The sequence below is a fragment of the Staurois parvus genome, unplaced genomic scaffold (genome assembly GCF_062004578.1).
Source record: "Staurois parvus isolate SC_StPar_1 unplaced genomic scaffold, SC_StPar_1.0 ptg000568l, whole genome shotgun sequence".
In the NCBI taxonomy this organism is placed as follows: Eukaryota; Metazoa; Chordata; class Amphibia; order Anura; family Ranidae; genus Staurois; species Staurois parvus.
The window spans coordinates 12,501-34,044 of NW_028318364.1; the positions used below are offsets into that span (position 1 = coordinate 12,501).

Sequence of the window (21,544 nt, forward strand, 5' to 3'; positions counted from 1 at the left end):
TAAAGGTTGCATTATGAATTCTTATATTGTACCGCGCTCCAATATTATCAACCTTTTGTGATTGACCTTTTTTGATTGTGTGAATTTCTTAATATACCACCTATAATCCAATCATTACTTACTTCTATGGTGCTTAAATATACAATTAACATAAATTAATTTATAAATGTGAATTAAAAAATTATATGTGATTATAACAAATATTAATAAAAAATTAATGAAAAATTGGAATGTCAATTCTATGTGAATAAAATTAATAAAAAATTAATAAAACATTAATAAAAAATGGGAATGTCAATTATTTTCTTTGAATTTGAGATGGTGTTGTTATTCAATTTAGTTAATGTGATGAGTCTGTGTTCGCAGCTTGAACCTCTCCCTCCTGTCTCCTCTCCTCTCTCCTCAGCACAGCCTTCTCAATTGTGCTTTCTTCACTGGCTGCATACAATGTATCCAGATCATGCTTCAGACAGCCTGGCTGGTGTGTTTGCTTTCAGTAAATATACTCGCCGTTGAAAATCCACATCCCCCAGAGGAAGCTACGAGTCCCTGTAGCGTAACGCGTAGGGGAGGGGCGGTGACGTTATCACGCATCCACAGAGGAACGGCGAGTATATTCACTGAAAGCAAACACACCAGCCAGGCTGTCTGAAGCACGATCTGGATACATTGTATGCAAAGCGCTATTTACATTTACACAATGTGAGTGGGAGATCAAAGAGCAATAAATCACTTATATCCCGGATAAGACACTATGTTTCTTTTCCCTTCTCTGCATGTTCCGTATATGGAGGAATAAACAAAGCAGCCAGTGAAGAAAGCACAATTGAGAAGGCTGTGCTGAGGAGAGAGGAGAGGAGACAGGAGGGAGAGGTTCAAGCTGCGAACACAGACTCATCACATTAACTAAATTGAATAACAACACCATCTCAAATTCAAAGAAAATAATTGACATTCCCATTTTTTATTAATGTTTTATTAATTTTATTCACATAGAATTGACATTCCAATTTTTCATTAATTTTTTATTAATATTTGTTATAATCACATATAATTTTTTAATTCACATTTATAAATTAATTTATGTTAATTGTATATTTAAGCACCATAGAAGTAAGTAATGATTGGATTATAGGTGGTATATTAAGAAATTCACACAATCAAAAAAGGTCAATCACAAAAGGTTGATAATATTGGAGCGCGGTACAGTATAAGAATTCATAGTTTATATTTATACACCTAGAGAGGGTGTAATTAGTGCCTAGCGATCTAATATTTAATAAATATTCACTTAAGCACACAATTAACACTAATAATAGAGTAAGTTAACTCCTGGTGGCTCACAAAAAACTATTCTATTAAAGGTTGCATTACTTTCCCCATTTTCAGCATTTTTTTTTTGTTTTATTTTACCCACTGATCTTGTCAGTAACATACTTCCTATCCTAAGGTGACAATACTCACTCACTGTACTGAATCTATAGAGTGGAAGCATTGACACCCCAGGACAAGAAGTATGCTTGGGCTACAAAACACCTCCCTACTATATATTGGATAGAAGAGAGAAGGAGGTCACGGTCCTGACACACTTGCTGTTTAGGATAACACTTCAGAGAGCACAGGACAGCACTGGATTTTGGGCAGGATCGAGAGCTCATTTTAGATTTTAGGAGTATTAGGTGTTCAGGCAGGAAAGTTTTATTGTAGGGAATAGTTTGTTAGTGAAATGTAGGTCAGCCTCATGGCAAATACTACCGGCATAAAACTCTGTGCACCAACAGCAAATGTATTTGGATTTTCACAGATACACTGGTGTTGGTGAATTACAGCAAAGCATGTTATTACATTGTTTACCATTACTGTAATGACTACTCACTGAAAGGGTTCAATCCAGGTCTCCTTCCAGGAGGGAAACTGCCAGCATTGGTACCTAAAATAAAAGGGACAATGAGCTGTGCATATACAACCTGTAACATGTCAAGAACATACATAGCTATCTCTAGTGCTTCACCTCCAACAAATCCAACAAGTGGATTGTGGAAGAAAACTGAAAAATAACCCGTCAGGTAACAGAGGCACCACAGTCAAAGGAAAGGATGCATCTCAAGAGGCCACCAATTTCTTAAAAAGTCAATTTTATTTAACCCCATATAATGCGTTTTGTAGTTACCCGCCACTTCATCAGACATGTGGTATAACTCAAATGTCCTGTGCTGACATGCAGAGAAAAGCAAATATCAGAGCCATATGTGGCTCCTGAGGTTCATCCTCTCCTTTGCTTTGCTCTCTTTGGATCCAGCTTTGTTACTATCAATTCCTGCTTTCAAAGGAGAAACTCAGGGCAGTGGAGCCATGGGCATAGCATAGCCGAGTCCAGCTTGGGCCGGTGCATTCACAGATGTCCCCTTAGTACTTGGCATGATGCAGGAGGCACCTGTAAGAATGAGAATCTGAGTGCCAGTAGAGGACTGCCAGAAGAGGAGGTAATTGACCTTTCTGTGCAATATCCTAGCACAGAGCAGGTATGTATTACCTCTTTTTTTCCTTTTTTAAGTAAAAAAAAAACTTTAATATCACTTTAAAGCAGTATTAAATTAAAAACACAGTATTAAATAAAACAAAAAAACTTTAGTATCACTTTAAAGCCGTATTAAATCAAAAACCAAAAATGTAATATAGTGCAATATCCTTGCACAGAGCAGGTATGTATTACCTCCTTTTTTGTTTTTCTGTTTTTTATAACAAAAAACCTTTAATATCACTTTAAAGCAGTATTAAATAAAAAACACAGTATTAAATAAAAAAAAACAAAAAACTTTAGTATCACTTTAAAGCAGTATTAAATCAAAAACCAAAAATGTAATATAGTGCAATATCCTTGCACAGAGCAGGTATGTAAAACCTCCTTTTTTGTTTTTTTTTAAATAAAAAAACCTTTAGTATCACTTTAAAGCAGTATTACATAAAAAGCACAGTATTAAATAAATAAAAAAACCTTTAGTATCACTTTAAAGCAGTATTACATAAAAAGCACAGTATTAAATAAATAAAAAAACCTTTAGTATCACTTTAAAGCAGTATTAAATAAAAAACAGTATTAAATAAATAATAAAAAAAAACCTTTTGTATCTCTTTAAAGCAGTATTAAATCAAAAAACAAAAAATGTAATATATTGCAGCTTACCAATTATTATATGTGGTGGTAGCATTAGAGACTTTTTCCCTCTGTTTTCCCCTAGTGATCTGGCCAGTAACACACCTCTTGTATGTGTGAGACACCACTTTGGATAAATGAGCACAGGGGGCATGGGGGGAGGGTTGTGTTAGATATACTGGCCGATTTAAATACACTTATGAATTGAAGCCAAACTCCAGATACAATTTTAGCAACTACAGCAACATCTTTTTCTCTTTTTGGGATAAAGGTTTTTTTTTAGAAATACATAAAAGCTGGTCATTGTAAGCACCCCTGCCAGTGGTAAATGGTGTGTCTCATTCCTGTAGCGGATACAGTGCCTTGGAAAAGTATTCATACCCCTTGATATTTTCCACTTTTTTTGTGTAACAGCCAAAAATGTAAATGTATTTTATTGTGTCTTTATGTGATAGACCAACACAAAGTTGCACATAATTGTGAAGTGGAAGAAAAATGATAAACGGTTTTCAAAATTTTTTACAAATGTGCTCTGTACATTTGCAAGAGAGCTTGTTCTTTTCAAAAACAATGCACTTCTTGGCTGGATCACCTGATGAAAACAGAAGAAGGAAAGCCTAGCAAAAGCATACTAATGCAGCCAATCACATCTAGGATTTGGTAAGCTGCAATACAATAAATGTTTGCTTTTGGGCTTTATACCGCTTGTTGCCTCTTTAGTTAATCCATAATGATCTAGAAATCCTTCTCCTATCATGTTTTAAATGTTTATCTGTCAGACAAAGACTGTATATAGATTGTAGGAAAAATATATGACAATAGTTAAAAACAAACCTTATACACCTAAAGAAAAATCTTAATAAAAATTACCCCAAATCATCAAAGTCTCCCTTTAGGGCCAGTTCACACTACAAAAATGCACTCTGGATACGTTTTTGCATCACACGCAGTTCCGCTGCAGTTTGCCATGTTCCTGTATGATTCTGTGCAGAGAAAATGCAGCATGTTCTACTTTTTTTTCTGCACCGGAAACTGACTGGAACTGACTGCACTGGTGCGAACCAGGGCCATTGGAATACATGGAAAATACTGTGCATGCATTTTTGATGCAGACAAAAAAGCTCACTGAACTGCATCTAGTGTGAACTAGCCCTTAAAGTACTGCTGGAAGTTTTCAATACAGATCTTTAAGGGCCGGTTCACACTATAGAAACGCAGTCCAGATGTGTTCCGGATGCCGCGTTTTTGCTGCATTTCGGTGCATTTTTTATGCATTCCAATGCGTTTTTTATGTATTCCAGTTCGTTTTTTCCCCTTTTTCGAGAGACAAGTGCGTTTTTGATGCATTTTACTGCGTTCCAGTACAGTTCTGTGTAGATAAATGCAGCATGTTCTACTTTTGTTTCTGCAACTGGAACGCACTGCAACTGCAAGCACTGATGTGAACTATGACATTGATAACCATATAACCTACTTTCTTTGCATTTTGGATACAGAAAAAAAAAAGTGAAATGCATGTAGTGTGAACTGGCCCTAAAGGAGCCTGTCCTGAGAGTGTACATACTGTAGAACAACACTGCTGATCCTCTTTCTAAAATGCTTTAAGAAAGGCTGGCCATAGATGGTTCGAATCTCGGCCGGTTCAGAGGGAAAGGACTGAGATTTGAACTATGTATGGGCAGGTTGAATGTTCCCAAGTTGACTGATTGATCAATTTGGGTACAACCAGCCTGCCGGATTTTACATCCAATTATCGCTAGTGGCTGGTATAGCTGCTAGCAATAATCACTGTCTTACAATGGTTTAGCGGAAGGGATTCCCCTGTCAAAACTGCGTTGATGAGGGGAAACAACCAAATTTCTTTCCTGCAACTTGTGATTGCAGGAAAGAAATTAGCTCCATGTATGTCCTGCCTAACTGACCGAGAACAAGCACGCAGCCAACAATCTTCTGATCTTCTGACCTGTTCCAGGTAAGTGACTGAGAAAACTCCCCAGTCATTTTTATATATGTAATAATAGGGCAGCACAGTGGCTAAATGGTTAGCACTTTCCGCCTGGCAGTACAAGGGTCGTTGGTTCGAATCCCAACCCCGGAACCACCTGCCTGGAGTTTGCATGTTCTCCCTGTGCCTGCGTGGGTTTCTTCTGGGAACTCTGGTTTCCTCCTACACTCCAAAGACATGCTGGTAGGTTAATCGGCTCCTGTCTAAATTGGATCCGGTCTAAATATGTGTATGTATGAATGTAAGTTAGGGACCTTAGATTGTACGCCCCTTGAGGGTTAGGGACTGATGTGAATGTACTATATATATGTAAAGTGCTGTGTAAATTGACAGCGCTATACAAGTACCTGAAATAAATAAAATAATAACTATGTAAGAACTCCCCTAGTTTTGAAGAAGCTAAAATGGCATAAAAGTTGAAAGTAAGAGCTTAAATTGATATGCCTTATCTGTTAATATATATGTAAGGGTGTTAACTGGTTTTAATTATTGAAAGTTATCATTAATTATTTGAAGGATCAATTCTTTAAAGCGCTAAATTCTTTAAAATGCCAAATTCCAAGTTGTAAATGCAAAGAATAAACAGAGAACGTGACTGACTAGCCCAAGTTCTTTATTGACGCAACAGCATGCAGGAAGTGAGGTTGCATTATATATGGAAGAGTGACGTTGTATTGTACAAATTCTGTCGTGATATTCTCCGGAAGAGAAATAAAGTAAATAATAAAAACCAAGGAAGAAATCAAAAAGAAATTTAGAGGAAGAAAACACAAACTGACGAATAGATTTGTGAACATTGCTAACATTTTAAATGTACATAACTATGTACATTACATGTATGTTGATATTTCTCAATTCTACGTGTAATTTGTGTTTGCTTTAATAAAAATCTACAATGTAAAAACTTTAAAAAACCATTGTTAGTCTCATTTGTTTAATATTTATTTATTTCAGGTACTTATATAGCGCCGTCAATTTATGCAGCACTTTACATATATATTGTACATTCGCATCAGTCCCTAACCCTCAAGGGGCGTACAATCTAAGGTCCCTAACTCACATTCATATACAAGGGCCAATAAGGCATATCAGTTTAAGCTCTTACTTTCAACTTTTATGCCATTTTAGCTTCTTCAAAACTAGCGGAGTTATTATTACATAGAGAAAGTTATGCAGCGCTTTACATATATATTATACATTCACATCAGTCCCTAACCCTCAAGGGGTGTACAATCTAAGGTCCCTAACTCACATTCATACATACACATATTTAGACCGGAGCCAATTTAGACAGGATCCAATTAACCTACCAGCATGTCTTTGGAGTGTGGGAGGAAACCAGAGTATCCGGAGGAAACCCACGCAGGCACAGGGAGAACATGAAAACTCCAGGCAGGAGGTGCCGTGGCTGGGATTCGAACCAACAACCCTAGTACTGCCAGGCGGAAGTGTTAACCATTTAGCCACTGTGCGAATAATAAACATTTAATTCAAAAATATAATTTATTTTAGAGAACTTACTCCTTTTTCTGTTTGGGAGTTATTATTACATAGAGAGAGTTATTATTACATATATAAAAATGACTGGGGAGTTATTTCATGTATAAAAATAACTGGAGAGTTATTATAATATATATAATGACTGGGGGGGTTATTTTCCAGGAGAGTCATTATACAGTACACTGGCATAACTCAGATAGTTCCCCTACTTTCATTATAAATTTGCACCACGTTGAACTTTTCAATTACTAAAAGGACCACTAGATGGTGACATAACACCAACCGAAAAGTCTGCTTGCATGCAACCAGACCACAAATCATAAATTACTGAAAATGCATCAGAAATGGGTTGGTAATTGATCTAATCTAGTTCTAGTGTTATGGTTGTTACGCAGCAAGTAATAATTATACGCTTTTTCATCTATATATGTACATGTGGTGGTAATGCTGATTTTTGGACAGCTGTGATAACATAAGAGTTATTGAGATGACATAATGTAAATCTCACCAGACTCCACTTAACATTTTCTGCCATTATCTGTTAGAGATAGATTAGCTCTGTTTTCTATTACTGATACAATTATAATGATTACATGCCAGGATCCAGTACTGTTAACCCTTAAAGCAGACAGCAGCACTGGTTAGAGCCAGTGTAAAAATGATGAATTATGAACATGTGACAGCAGTTTCTTGTTTCCCCACTGTATAGTTTGTCCACATAATGAGAAGAATATGAAACAAAATAATGAGAAGAACATGCAACAAAAATCTCTTTGTTCTTCCGAAGCACACTGTACTATAAGCATGTCCAAAATATAACCTATTACACAATGCATACATAGTGCTTTAAAGGGTCAGTCCACTCAAAACTAATACTAGAACTGGAAAGATGTCTGCAGGGTAAAGAACCCATCCACCCACCTGACATTATAAAGGGGTGTCATTGCTGGATTCTAAGAACGCAGAAGTGAGACCTCCTTGTTGTAAGTATTTGCATGAAATAAAAGATATATTTATAAAAAAAAGATATACACTGGTTTTTGGAGATTCAAGTGTTACTAAACTCACAACAGTAAAATCAGTCTGTATATTCAGTAAAGCATGCTTGATATACTCACTATGGAACCTAAGGGGTTAATCTTCAGCATTGTTTAAAAACGCTTTTTGATCCTGACTTCTCTGATCCTCCCCTTCTTCCAGTGTCCACCTCTTATCTCCTGATAAGACAGATTGTGTAGAGAAACTCTGCACATGCTCATTTGTGTGCATTGCTATTTTTTTCTTGTGACGTTCAGCAGAGCACTGGTTAAAGCTTGTAAGAGGACGTTTCTCTCTGCTCTTGGAGGATGCAGAACTCCTTGGAGAGTGTATTTGTTCAGCACAGGACCGATCAGTACTGCCCAGACAGAGGTCAGGGGTTCTGTATCCTCCAAGAGCAGAGAGAAAACTCCTCCTAAAAGCTTTAACCAGTGCTCTGCTGAACACTGATAGAAGTCACAAGACTGCTCTAACTGCTTATGAGAAAATGAATTTAGCAGTTTATATCTACTAAAAAGAATTGCATCTATGTGTTCTGCGTGTACTGTGGGAGACCAGATATAGTGAATGCAGGGTACTGGATTCACTAGCACTTTAACCATCAGTGTGTTTTTGGAGGAAATTCATGCAGCTCATACAAACTCTATGATGATACAATTCCTAATGAGAACTGAAACCAGGATCCGAGTGCAGCAAGGCAAGATTGCGAACCATACAGCTACTACCCTTTGCTGACCTTGCAGTAGGGAAAGACCTGGCTATTCTGGACACAATATATTTTTGATGGAGTGCTCAGTAGTAGAATGCAATGGAGTATGTAAAAAGCTGCCCTCCATCACTACTGTGGGAAATACTTGAGCTTTACCTTTTATCTTGGTTCTCCATGAAGCATTTCCAGGTATAAACTGCCAACAGACTGCACTGTTAATCCTTTGTGCATCCTTTCTAAATTCAATGGAACCCTAAGTTTCCTTTAGAGGTTGCTGGGGGTTCCTTGAACAATGACCAATTCCTGCCTCTTAAATTGGTTCTAAAGGCTGAAGGTTTTTCACCTTTTTGCATTCTATGCAAGAAGGTAAAAAACGTTCAGTGTGCAACTCCCCCCTCAACCCTCCTAATACTTACCTGAGCCCGAGCCCAATCAAAGAATGTGCACAAGAGCAGAAGCTCTCCCAGGTCTCTCCCTCTTCATTGGCTGAGACGCAGCAGCGAAAGCCATTGGCTCCCGCTGCTGTCAATCACAGCCAGTGAGGAGGGAGCGAGGGGCAGGGCTGAGCTGCGCTCTGTGTGTCTCATAGACACACAGAGGCGGCTCAGGAGCGAGCATGTACGAGCGCCCCCAGAGCAAGTTGTTTGGTGGGTGGGTGCCAGGAGCACCAGTGGGGGACTCGAAAAGAGGAGGATTGGGGCTGGTCTCTGCAAAGCCATTCCACAGAGTAGATAAGTATGACATGTTTATAATAGTTTAAGAAGAAAAAATTTGAACCAACAAACACTTCAAGTAAGTAACCCCTACAGCAATGATCTTTTTAGCGATCTGTAAGAGGTATTCTTTACATTGACCCCCAGTATAATGGGGCCCTTCTGCCAATGGCAACCACTGTAAGGGAGCCCTTCTCTACTGACTGCCAATCTAAGGGGCACTTCACTCCCCACCGTTGTAGGGGGCACTCTTCCATGAACCATCAATGCAAGGATATATAATTTTCACTATCTTTCTTTTCTGGACATTATTTTTTTTGTTTTAATTTATTTGTTTCATCTCATTATGATTACTGGAAATACGTTTGTCCTATACAGCTACCCTGGAATGTAAATTACACAATGTGGTTGATTTACTAAAATTGGAGAGTGCAAAATCAGGTGTAGCTCTGCTTAGAAACCAATCAGCTTCAAGGTGTTACTGTAAAAGCTTCATTGAGCAAGCAGAAGTTATTCATGGGTGGAATTCCGAACAAATTTTCTTTATAAAATCGGAAATGTTGTGCGTTTTGTAATCCGATGGTGCCACCATTGATTTCGAAATTCAACCAACAAAGCATTTCATTTCACCTCATGTTGCTACAGAAAAGAATTTTTGTGGCCACGAATGTTCTTTTCTTTCCAGGTGGCAGCGCATGCTCATTTCCTTTTCAATTAAATTTCTCGCACGATTCTCCCATCATTGATTCGAAATTCGTTCGTTTTTCAAAAAATGCTCGCAATGCTCGATCACTCCAATTCAATGTTCGCTCAAAAATCAGCAGTTTCTGTTGCCCGCTAACGGTGCAAAATTCGAAAGAAAATTCTTTCAGAATTCGACCTGTGTATGGAAGGCTTTAGGCTGGCCACACATTATACAATTTTCTTGAGAATTTTACTTTAGATTTACCAAAAACCATATGAGGTCAAACCTAAACAACACTTTCAATTGCATCCAATTAGGCGGGCCCCTGCACTACATAGTTGAAGGTAAATCTAAAGGAAATTGGGCAGAAATTGAACAGAAAATTGTATAATGAATGGCCAGCTTTAGAAGCTGATTGCAGCCAATCAGCTTCTTAGGCTGGCCATGCACAGCTGCACCAGATTCTGAGTGCCCCAATTTTTGTAAATCTTCCCCTATATTTACCACATTCCTTAGTCCTACTATTTATTCTTATATCCAAATATACTGTTCATGCCAATGCACCCTTCACTGTAGATATAGTCATTAGCTCCCTGAGTTCCTTGTTACCCGAAAGGTTTTTCAGGGGTTCCTCCATTTTAAACAGGTAGAGAAAGGGTGCTTTAGGCCCCTTTCACACGGATGTTCCAACCAGTCCGCCTGCCCCTTTGACCTCTATTCTCCAGACATGTGTCCGTTTACACCTGCCGACATCCAATCAGATCCGCCAAAAAAGACGGATGGGGAATAAAGCATATAACAAAAAGGGCATAAAAATGAATGAGTGAAAGAATTTCAGTGATGTCCAAATCCTAAACACAAGAAACTCAATATAAAAGCTGCAGTGATGCTGCACAGTGTGATAAATTAGTCCTTGTGTACGCACACATCTCCACACCAGAGTGCACCACCACCAGAAATCTAAAGGACTCTTATCAGAACGTATGGACTCTTTCGGTAAAAAAAAAAAAATCAGAAAGATGTGTGATTAAAACCTCTACAATGGATCTCTTATCTGCATATCTCCATGTATGGCCATCAAGGGTAAATATCACATTTCAAATCCCCTCCACAACTCTCCTCATACTCAATAAGATGCTACATCCAACAACAGAAGGTAATCATTCATGGCATTAAATAGAAGCAGGGACGCTCACATAGAATAGTGGAGGCACCCATGCCCCAAACAACGTCATTTGTGATGAAACACATATGGTGGAGTTTATGTTTGTGACGTCATCAAAGTAGAACTATAGGCAAAGTTGTTTTTTTTTCATTTTGGATAGAGTAAGTGAGGGTTATAACCCCTGCATAATTGCCAACTGTCACGAATTGCCCGAGACGGTCCTGGATTTTAAAGCCCTATTACAGCCGGTCTTCGTCCTGAAAATAGGAAATATTCCTGGATTGTGTGTCCCCTGTTCCAGGCGGCCAGCGCCACAATTCTTGTGCTTCTGAACAGAAAGACATGAGGACAGATCACTCCTCCTCCCTCCTCTGTCCAGGCGCTCTGATTGAGGACTCCCTGTGTGGCCAGCCTCACAGATAATTTCACCCAGCAACTCCTTTTACCTATGGCAGTGTGAGTAATGAAGGTAAGTGCTGCGGTGGTGGGACGTATGTAGTGTATGTATATGTAGCATGTGCGTATGTAGCATGTGCGTATGTAGCATGTGTGAATGTAGTAAATGTGTATGCAGGATTGCCAACTGTTTGCATGTTTAGGGACAGTTTATAAATTTCAGGCTCCGTGCCCGCAGTCTCTGTCCATCCCTTGCGCTGTGTCCGCAGTCTCTGTCCATCCCTTGCGCTGTGTTCGCAGTCTCTGTCCATCCCTTGCGCTGTGCCCGCAGTCTCTGTCCATCCCTTGCGCTGTGCCCGCAGTCTCTGTCCATCCCTTGCGCTGTGCCCGCAGTCTCTGTCCATCCCTTGCGCTGTGCCCGCAGTCTCTGTCCATCCCTTGCGCTGTGTCCGCAGTCTCTGTCCATCCCTTGCGCTGTGTCCGCAGTCTCTGTCCATCCCTTGCGCTGTGTCCGCAGTCTCTGTCCATCCCTTGCGCTGTGTCCGCAGTCTCTGTCCATCCCTTGCGCTGTGTCCGCAGTCTCTGTCCATCCCTTGCGCTGTGTCCGCAGTCTCTGTCCATCCCTTGCGCTGTGTCCGCAGTCTCTGTCCATCCCTTGCGCTGTGTCCGCAGTCTCTGTCCATCCCTTGCGCTGTGTCCGCAGTCTCTGTCCATCCCTTGCGCTGTGTCCGCAGTCTCTGTCCATCCCTTGCGCTGTGTCCGCAGTCTCTGTCCATCCCTTGCGCTGTGTCCGCAGTCTCTGTCCATCCTTTGCGCTGTGTCCGCAGTCTCTGTCCATCCCTTGCACTGTGCCTGCAGTCTCTGTCCATCCCTTGTGCTGTGCCTGCAGTCTCTGTCCATCCCTTGTGCTGTGTCCGCAGTCTCTGTCCATCCCTTGCGCTGTGCCCACAGTCTCTGTCCATCCCTTGCGCTGTGTCCGCAGTCTCTGTCCATCCTTTTTTTGAGATAAGTATATGACTGTGTTTATTTTTTGGGATGTTGGGGTGGAGAGCAAAATTGCATGGGGGGGGGGGGGGAGAGAATCTCAGACTCTGTTTAACCACACCCCCTTTAAGCCATGCCCAATATTTAGCATAATTTAAACCGCACCCATTTTTGGCGTGGTGCCACCATCCTCTTTTTCTTATTAGGCCAAACCCATGAATGGCCTTATTAGGCCCCACCCCTAATTAACATACTGCTCCCCCTACACTGTCTTTCTGGTCATACAGGAAAAAAGTGTCCCTAACATTTTTTTGGAAAATGTTGGCAACTATGCCCCTGACAATTTTATTTTTGCCATCTGTGTCCCATTGCGGAGATTTACCCTCACTTCCTGTTACATAGTCAAAACAGGAAGAGAGAAAATCTTTGCAAATTAAGGGAATTCCTTGGGGACTCCAAGGTCACCAAAACTAGTGTTAGGGTTGCCACCTCAACCTTTTATACCTGAACACATTCATTACACAGGTTCTGTGGCTGATTAAAGTGGTAATTAAACTCACTTAGTGCCTTATCTGCATTAAATTAGCCTCAGAACCTGTGTAATTAATAGGTGTTCAGTTTTAAAGGGATAAGATGGCAACCACTAGTGTCCCCACTGGAAAAGTTCCCCTCTATAAAAAATTTGGGGTTTATTTTACTTTCACTTTCAAAGATAATAGTAAACAGGACAGAGAGGGTGAATGTCTCTAATGGGGGCACAGACTGCAATAAAAATCTGACAGGTGTTCTCATCCATCTCAACTCAATCTCAAAAAAAAGTTTTGCCTTTAGTTATACTTTAAATGTCAACAACATCCACAACCAATGTCACCTTCTGGTGCAGTCATCTATGGGTTGAATCATCCATTGTCATAACTCTCTTACTAATCCTGCCCCTTCACAAGGTCATCCCCTTTCAGCTTACAAATTTTATCACAATCATCAACACCATCCTTTTACAACATCCTACTATTTTGTAATGGCCATCAAAGAAAAACAGAATGTGGAATTTTGGAAGGGGTACCTTTCCCCTACAGCCCCCAACATATTAGTGACCAGTATACGATGAACCTTGCCCACCACCATATAAGACTTTAATATCTTGTTTGGGGGGAGTTATTAATTAAAAAATGTACACTGATTAAAAACCATCTGCACATTCCTGATTAATCCAATTTGCATATATTTAGGTCTTTCTGCCTATCCTAGATCAACTTGTGCTGTTTTCCCTTCCACAGTCTATAAAACATCATGGCTGCACAAGGCATGCTAAGGCAGGATAGGGGAGTGGAGGGTTGGAAAGAGTCAGTTTACTTGTTCTGCCCCAGTATCAAGGACCATAAGGCTAGGTTCACATCTCCATGGTCCTGCAGGCCACGTTTTGCGCGGGCACGAGAGCCCATTCATTTGAACTCCCGTGCCCCGGGACACATAGGAAAGAAGTTCCTGCACTTCCGAAAACGTAGCCCGCACGGGAACCTCGGTTCCCAGTACGGTTCCGATTTCCAGTGTGGGTCGCGTTCCATTAGAATTAATGGCATCCGCCCGCGGATCCGCATTCCTCTGCGTGAGTGGTGCGCCTGTACGGATTTTTGTGCAAATCCACAGCAGCACCACCCGCAGAGATGTGAACCAGGGGTCAGAGTAAGAAACTCTCTTCTCTGCTAGTAGTTTGATTCTAGGTGGGTGAAGTGGAAGCACCCGATACACTATTATCTCTCAGGATTTGTGTCATCACCTGGGTCACCTGCTGGTGGCACTGTGGTTCCCAGAGTCAAAGGGTGCAGTTCTGGTGGTCTCCCAAGCAGCTGGGCTGTCCGAGTTATTGGCTGCACCTGGCCTGGGCTACTTGGAGGTATATAAGCCCGCTCATAACTGAGGTTCAGTGCTTCAGCATTCCTCCTGCAAGCTGGGTACTTGCCTGAGCTTTGTTCCTGAGACCTGCTCCCTGTACCCTGCACCCAGCTCTCGCAGTACCTTGCTCCTTGCTCCTCTGGTTTCCAGTCTTAGTCCTGCCCTGCTTGTTTGTGTGCTCCCTCCATTTGTATATGTTAGTTAGGTTATCATTTAGTTTGCTGCACTTTCAATGTCACTTTACATTGTTATAGCTTATTGGTATTGTAAGAGTGACATTCATGTTAATAAATGTCATTTACCTTACTCAGCCTGCTTCCTGATTTCCTAAGGTACTGCTCTGGTCATCCTTGCTGGATGCCTGTAGTATCCCTGACATAATACTGAAGCCATTAACGATCAGTTTGGCTGCACCTGGGAATTAGGTCTCAGCATTTGTTGATTGCTGCAAGAACTGAGGAGGTTTTGTACTATGCTCTGCTTGTAACAGCGGACAGAGAATATTGCCACCAAATATTGAAGGAGCAAACTGGGGAACAGTTGTTAGAATGCATCCTTCTGGCTCATTCTCTAGTTGATGAAGGCAGTTTTGTTTGGTGAAGTTCAGCCCCTAATTAGGTGTGTGCAGAGCTAGCTTTGTCTTATATCTATAAAAAGTGGTGATGATTATTCTCCTCCTTTTAGTGCTGCTCAGGTAGAATCTCTCGTGTGGCTACTTGAAAATGACAAGCCCTACTTCTTTGTACATTGCTTGGTATACTCACAAGAGGCTCTGCTGGATTTTATCAATGCAGTACACTCTTTGGTCAGACAAGGGAAATGTAAATTGAGTTTTGTTCAGCTCATACTCCAAGCCTGGTCAGATATATCCTACTCAGCTTCAACTAACATGCACCAATCCACTTCTGCTTCTTGACACCAGTCTGCTCAAAGATCCCCCCTCGCTTTTACCCATACCAACCACTGCTGCAGTTCAGTATACTTTGCTTCCAACTGTATGTCAGTATCCCGTCTCCACTTGCTGCACATTCCTTGCATTTAATCCAGTTAAAACTCCCTCTATGACTCCAATGTCCCTGGCAACCCCTAATAAATCCTTCTCTGCTACTGCTCCTCCTTTTCTACCAGCTTCCAGTACTGCTGCCACTCCTCAATCTGCTGCACAATCTGTTTATAGCCTTGCAACCACTTGCAGGACTCGTGTCTAAAACTAAAATGAAAAGGAAGTTTTTTCCAACTCATACAATTCTACCTCTATCCTCTCCTGCCTCCTCATCAGTTGCCCTGTTCCTGCCTGCCACAACGCCAGCTGCTTCAGTCCAGTCTACCACGATACCATTTGCTCAGGCCTAGTCTGCCACAACGCCAGCTGCTATGATCCAGTCTACCACGATGCCAGCTGTCCTGTTCGCGCCTGCCACGATTCCAGCTTCTGTTTCCGCATGCCACGAAGCCAGCTGCTCTGGTCCAGCCTGTAGCAATTGAACTTGCTTTGGTCCAGCATGCCATGACACCACCTGCTCCAGGCAAGAATGCCACCATGCTATTGTTCCAGTCAATCCTGCCACCATACCGGTCACCATAAGTGAACCTTCTGCTTCAGACTTGCCTGTCACTACCTCAACTGTGGGCCAGTCCACTCCTGACTTACCCTCAGTCCTGGCTTCTGCCTCTTCATATCTGGGATTCTCAGCAACCAGGCCTCACCCTACGGTAATTACATCTGCTCAAGCCTGTCTTAGGACTACCATCTATCCTCTGGACAGACTGCCTCATTCAACCAAAAGGGGTCTTCGTCCTTTTCTCCAAGCCACCCCATAACAACCTGTGTTCCAGCTTAACCTCAACTATATGTCACCTGCTATCCAGCCTACTGGTTCCCTGTCCACCATCCAGTTTGACTCCATAGACTCTTTGATGGCTTATCAAACGGTCCTCACTGATTCTCTGACCATTGCCTAGCCTGATAGCATGCTGCCTACTAATGGGATCCAGTCCCCCTCTATACTGTCTGCTGATGGAGTTCAACCTGCCTCTATGCTTGCCGATGGGATTCGGTCTGCTGCTAGTGCCCTGATGTCTGCTGCCAAATCTGCCTCTGGTGATCGGCTATCGTCTGCCAAGCTTGCCTCTCATGCTCCTTTGCCTGTTGCCTAGCTTGGTGGTCCTGTGTCTGCTGTTCAGCCAAAAGATCCTGTTCCTGATGCCCAGCCTGAGTGTCCTATTCCTGATGCCCAGCCGGAGGGCCTTGGTCTTGTTCTTGATGCCCAGACTGGTGGTCCTGTTCTGTCCTGTCTCTGATGCCCAACCAGCGGGTCCCATGCCAGATGACCCACCTGCTTCTGACAGTCCTGTGTTCAACAACTTGCTTGTCTTTGAGGGTCCCATGCCTGATGGTCCTCTGCCTGCTGCCCAGCCTGATGGTCCTCTGCCTGCTGCCCAGCCTGATGGTCCTCTGCCTGCTGCCCAGCCTGATGGTCCTCTGCCTGCTGCCCAGCCTGATGGTCCTCTGCCTGCTGCCCAGCCTGATGGTCCTTTGCCTGCTGCCCAGCCTACCTTTAATGCTCCTCTGCCTGATGCCCAGTCTGCCGCTGATGGTTTTGTGCCCACTGCCCAGATACTCTCATTCGCTGTTGGATCTAATCTTGCTGTGCCTCCAAGTTTGTTGCATTCCTGGCATGGGCTACCCATCCGGTCTAAGATCCTGATTGCTGCTTCTCCTGAGTCCCTCTTGCGGCCATTTGTCTCTGTTGCACCAAGGCCTTATAGTCCAGATACCCACTTTTTAAATAACAGCTGCATTCTCCTGTTTAGCCCAAATAATAGAGGTCTTCTTGGAAAGGGCAGAGTTCCATCTGAGCCTTGTCCTGACCAACATGGTACCTCTACAATCCCAGGTGTATTAGGGGACCCTTGCTGGGTGATCAATGCCTTGGGAAGACCTGCATGGCTCTTTGATTGTTTCTGGCAACCAGAATGTTAGAGGTCCATTTGCAATGGGACACCCTGGCGTCAGGGTAACTTTATGGACCAGGGATACTGGTGTTAGACCTTCGGGGTCCCAGAGTTGAGACATATGCTACATTTAGGATGTGCAAGTTTCAGATATTGCGCCTATTTAGAGATCTAACCTGTGCGTAACCCAGTCAGCTTCCAGACCCTGGTGGTGGGGTGCATGACCCGCTACTAGACTCAGGTGGTATGCCATCCACCGGGTTTAAAGACTTGGACTCAAGGAGTTTGAGGAAGTCTTCAGACACTGAAGGAAAACCTTCTTGGACTTATCCTGCACCCACATAGAATTTGGGTTAAAGGCAGAATGGAGTGTCCAGAGGCCGCTCAAGTGGGGGGGGGGGGTGAGGGGAGGGACTGTCAGGACTTGTGCATCACCTGGGTCACCTGCTGGTTGCACTGTGGTTTCCAGAGTCAAAGGGCGCAATTCTGGTGGTCACCAGTGGGTGTCTCCCAGCAATTGGGCTGTCCGAGTAATTAGGCTGCACCTGATGTGGGCTGCTGGGAGGTATATAAACCTGCCCATAACTGAGGTTCAGTATTCCTCCTGCAAGACGTGTCCCTGCCTGAGCCTGATCTTTGTTACTGAGCCTGATCTTGTGATCTGCTCCCTGTACCCTGCATCCAGCTCCCCCTGTACCTTGCTCCCTGCTCCTTCAGTTTCCTGTCTTAGTCTTGACCTTAGTCCTGCTTGTTTATATGCACCCTCTGTTTGTATATAATTAGTTAGGTTGGTTTGCTGCACTTTCACGTCTACTTTGTCACTTTACATTGTTATGGTTATTGGTGTTCCTACGAGTGATATTCATGTTAATAAACTTAATTTAACCTTACTCAGCCTGCTTCCCGATTTACTAAGGTACAGCCCACTGATCTGGTCATCCTTGCTGGATGCCTGTGGTATCCCTGACAATATCACTAATAAAAATGTACAAAAATGAGGACCCAGTCAGACTGCACTGGCAAGCAGGGTGGCATTCTGGAATATGCTATTATACTGGGGAATGTTACAATCAGCAACATTATGTTTGGGTGGCTGTGTGCCTTACATGGTCCTAGGCTACAGAATTTGTTGAAAATGCATAAAACTGGTCCTGAATGTAACAGACTTTGGTATTGTAGATGATAACATCTTTGTTACAATGTTAAGTTCATATATGAGAGAAGACATCTAAAATCAGAAGCAATGAGAAACTCCATCTGCCTACCTGGGTCCTTGCGAACACCTAGACATCCTTTTAACTCTGTGAGTGAGATGGATTTGTCCTTATTTAGATCACAGTAGTCAGTGAACTTCCTGGCACATTTCTTGGGCTTAGCTTTTTTCTTTACATATCTCTTGAATGGTTTCATCTCCTTCTTATTGATATCTTCACTGCCATTGCTGTCTAGCTGATTGAAGTACCAGAAAACCACACGTTCCTCCAGTGTGTGGTTGGGATCTGGTTCGGAGAATCTAAAGTAGGAATTTTCTGTGATTACTTCATGTGTATAAGAGCCATGTAATCATTACCAATGTAACAACAAAATATGAGCTTCAGAAACCTTACGATACAAATTTTGGACCATGGGTAATTTATACATACATGTCCATGGACCATGGGTAATTTATACATACTGTACATGTCATTTGTCAAAACCAGAGAAGATTAATAAATGTGAGGAAGAATCCTTTGCAAAAGCTTTCATTCCATTTTTAAATCGTTTCAACTCTATTACTATGATCCTGGGAGGCTAGAAATATAGTATAATTTTCAAAAGATACCTTGACTTGCAATACTGTGAAACTAATTTATTGTTATGACTGGATTTCTGATAATGAGTTGAAAATGTAATGCTGATATAGGGAAAAGCTACTTCTTTTCCTCCTATAGGCCTAATGGTAAATCCAATCTAGCATCTGCTTCATTACCTTAATTTGCAATGAGACCCCCTTAAAAGTAATTTTATTTTTGTGTCTATATCCGCTTCCTCTTCTACACTGCACTGAAGTCACTTTTTTTGTGGTTTAGATCTGCTCAAATGTAAAATGTGTGTTGGTGAGTCTTGGAGTCACCCAGAAAATGGCTAACTGGGCTTGGAGAAGAACTGATGGATATTTACAGAAAATCCCTATAGCTCCTAAGAGATTAGGCCAGAAACAGCTGTTTAGGACATAACCAAAGAAGCTAAGATGGTGACATTGTAAGTTTATGTCACTATTGTTGTACACAACTATAATACAGTAGTTGTCAAATGTCAGACCACAGATATTCTAGCATTAGACAGCTGAATGGCAGGGGTAGATCTAACACTGGGAGTGAGCAGGACCTAATATTGACTTACATTGTAATGAGGCCCTGGCCTGAGATCCAGTATGCTTCCAAGCACAAACAAAATGATTTTAAACCATGTGCAGGCAGTTTTGTGCCCTGTAAGGGGTCTGCACTTTATCAGTTAGGTTTGTATATTCACTTTGGTGGACATGACTTTAATGATTGAACCGGATGGACTTTTGTCTTTTTTTCAGCCAGACTAACTATGTAACTATGACAGGTTCACTTTAAGTTTCTTTCACCAGAAATGTTATATGGGATTATGTTACAGAAAGGTATATTAGTTTGTTTCGATACAAATAGTGCTTAGCAGAGTTCTTGAATGTTTCAGCACAGGTTTTCTCAGCAAGATACAGTCTGTGTGGTTAGAGCCTAAGGGGATAGCTATAGACACACTTACACTGTCCTGCCTTTTGGTTTCCCCTAAAACCCATAAAAGTAAAATTCTTGGCAGTCCTACATGCTAAGTCTCTTCATAAATGTGACCACAAAGCACAGCTTTAAAGATTTTCCTAGAGCCCCATACCACACAGACTGAGTGACTCAGATAACACAAGCTTGCTTTAATAGGATGTTATGCTGAGTTGTTAATAAGTGTGACTGCTAGTTTTCAAGATATGATAGCATTTTAGTGTTTTTACATTGATATGCTTCTGTGAGGTCCATGTCCAGCTTGTATTTGAGGACTTACCTGCCGCCGGCTGCAGGGGCAGCGGAGTTGATAGCTTGGACCATATCTGTAGTGAGAGCATCCAGCAAACTTGTGATAAACTCCAGTTTCTTCCCATCCGGACATCCTATTGGACAAAAAGCATGCATCAGACTAAGTGAAATTTTATAAAGCGACCACAAAATTACAGTGTTCAGAGTTAAAGTTTAGTTATTTTTTTAATTGGAAAATAATGAATTAGGCTCATTAGTAACGCTGCTCACGGTATTTTATGGATAACTTGGCATACTCAAATATTTTCAGCAGAAGTTTCAGAAGTCATATTTTTTAAAGGCATCATTGTTTATCATTTGCAAAATATTGCAAATTATATTTGCCAATATGTTTGCATTATTTTCCTTTAGTCTTTCCATTATTTTGAAGAATCTTTAACCTGGGTCCTATAATTTAAGGTGCCCATATACTGGACTTCTTAAAATGGCTCAAGGAGAGAAACTACCTGTTTTGTTTTGAGCCTCCATTGGATTCCCACCGCATTGTTATAGGTAATTGAAATCTTTGAAAGACTGTGGCCTTAGCGTTGCCTGATGTTCAGTTCAGTATACACTTTTCGGTCCTTTGGTGCTAATGATGCCTTATTTAAGTATTTAAACACAAGCCAATTGCCCCATGTTGGTGTACATATACATATTTATTTTATTTAATTCAGTTACTTATATGGAGCTGTCAATTTATACAGTGCTTTAAATATATATTGTACATTCACATCAGTACTTGCCCGCAAGGAGCGTACAATCTAAGGTCCCTAACTCACATTCATATATACACATACTAGGGCCAATTTAGACAGAAGCCAATTAACCTACCAACATGTGTTGGAGTGTGGGAGGAAACCGGAGTACCCGGAGGAAACCCACGCAGGCACAGGGAGAACATGCAAACTCCAGGCACCTGGTGCATTGGTTGGGATTCAAACCAACGACCCTAGTGCTGCCAGGTGAAAGTTCTAACCACTTCCTCTGGTTTGAGAACTGAAAAGACATTGACTACTTGGCAGTTTAACCAAACCTAGATTAGAGCTGAGGTTAAGAAGGTTTGGCAAATTGTAAGCATGACAACTGGCTACTCAGGCACTAAATGTGGCATTGTGCGAGGGTAGCAGAATATACATATATGCCCATACCCAGAAATACTGGGATTTTTACCAAGGAACTAATTAGAGCAGCAGGACAGTACATATAGGCATTGACATAGGTCTGCTATACAGTGGGAGGGGAATTATGGACTTTTTTAGAGTACAAATGT

At 41.7% G+C, this 21,544-nt stretch overlaps 1 protein-coding gene across 11 annotated transcripts in view; it reads right to left on the minus strand.

Annotated features, from left to right (window-relative positions):
• The window catches only part of SMOC1 (SPARC related modular calcium binding 1), a 316,356-nt gene that overhangs the window by 1,085 nt on the left and 293,727 nt on the right, over positions 1-21,544 (minus strand). For all 11 annotated transcript variants that reach the window (XM_089691648.1, XM_089691649.1, XM_089691653.1 and 8 more), the window contains 3 exons: positions 20,261-20,366; positions 18,463-18,710; positions 1,877-1,930 (listed from right to left, as the gene is read on the minus strand). In XM_089691648.1, coding sequence (XP_089547774.1) covers positions 1,877-1,930; positions 18,463-18,710; positions 20,261-20,366 — 408 coding nt within the window. The remainder of the gene's footprint in view (positions 1-1,876; positions 1,931-18,462; positions 18,711-20,260; positions 20,367-21,544) is intronic.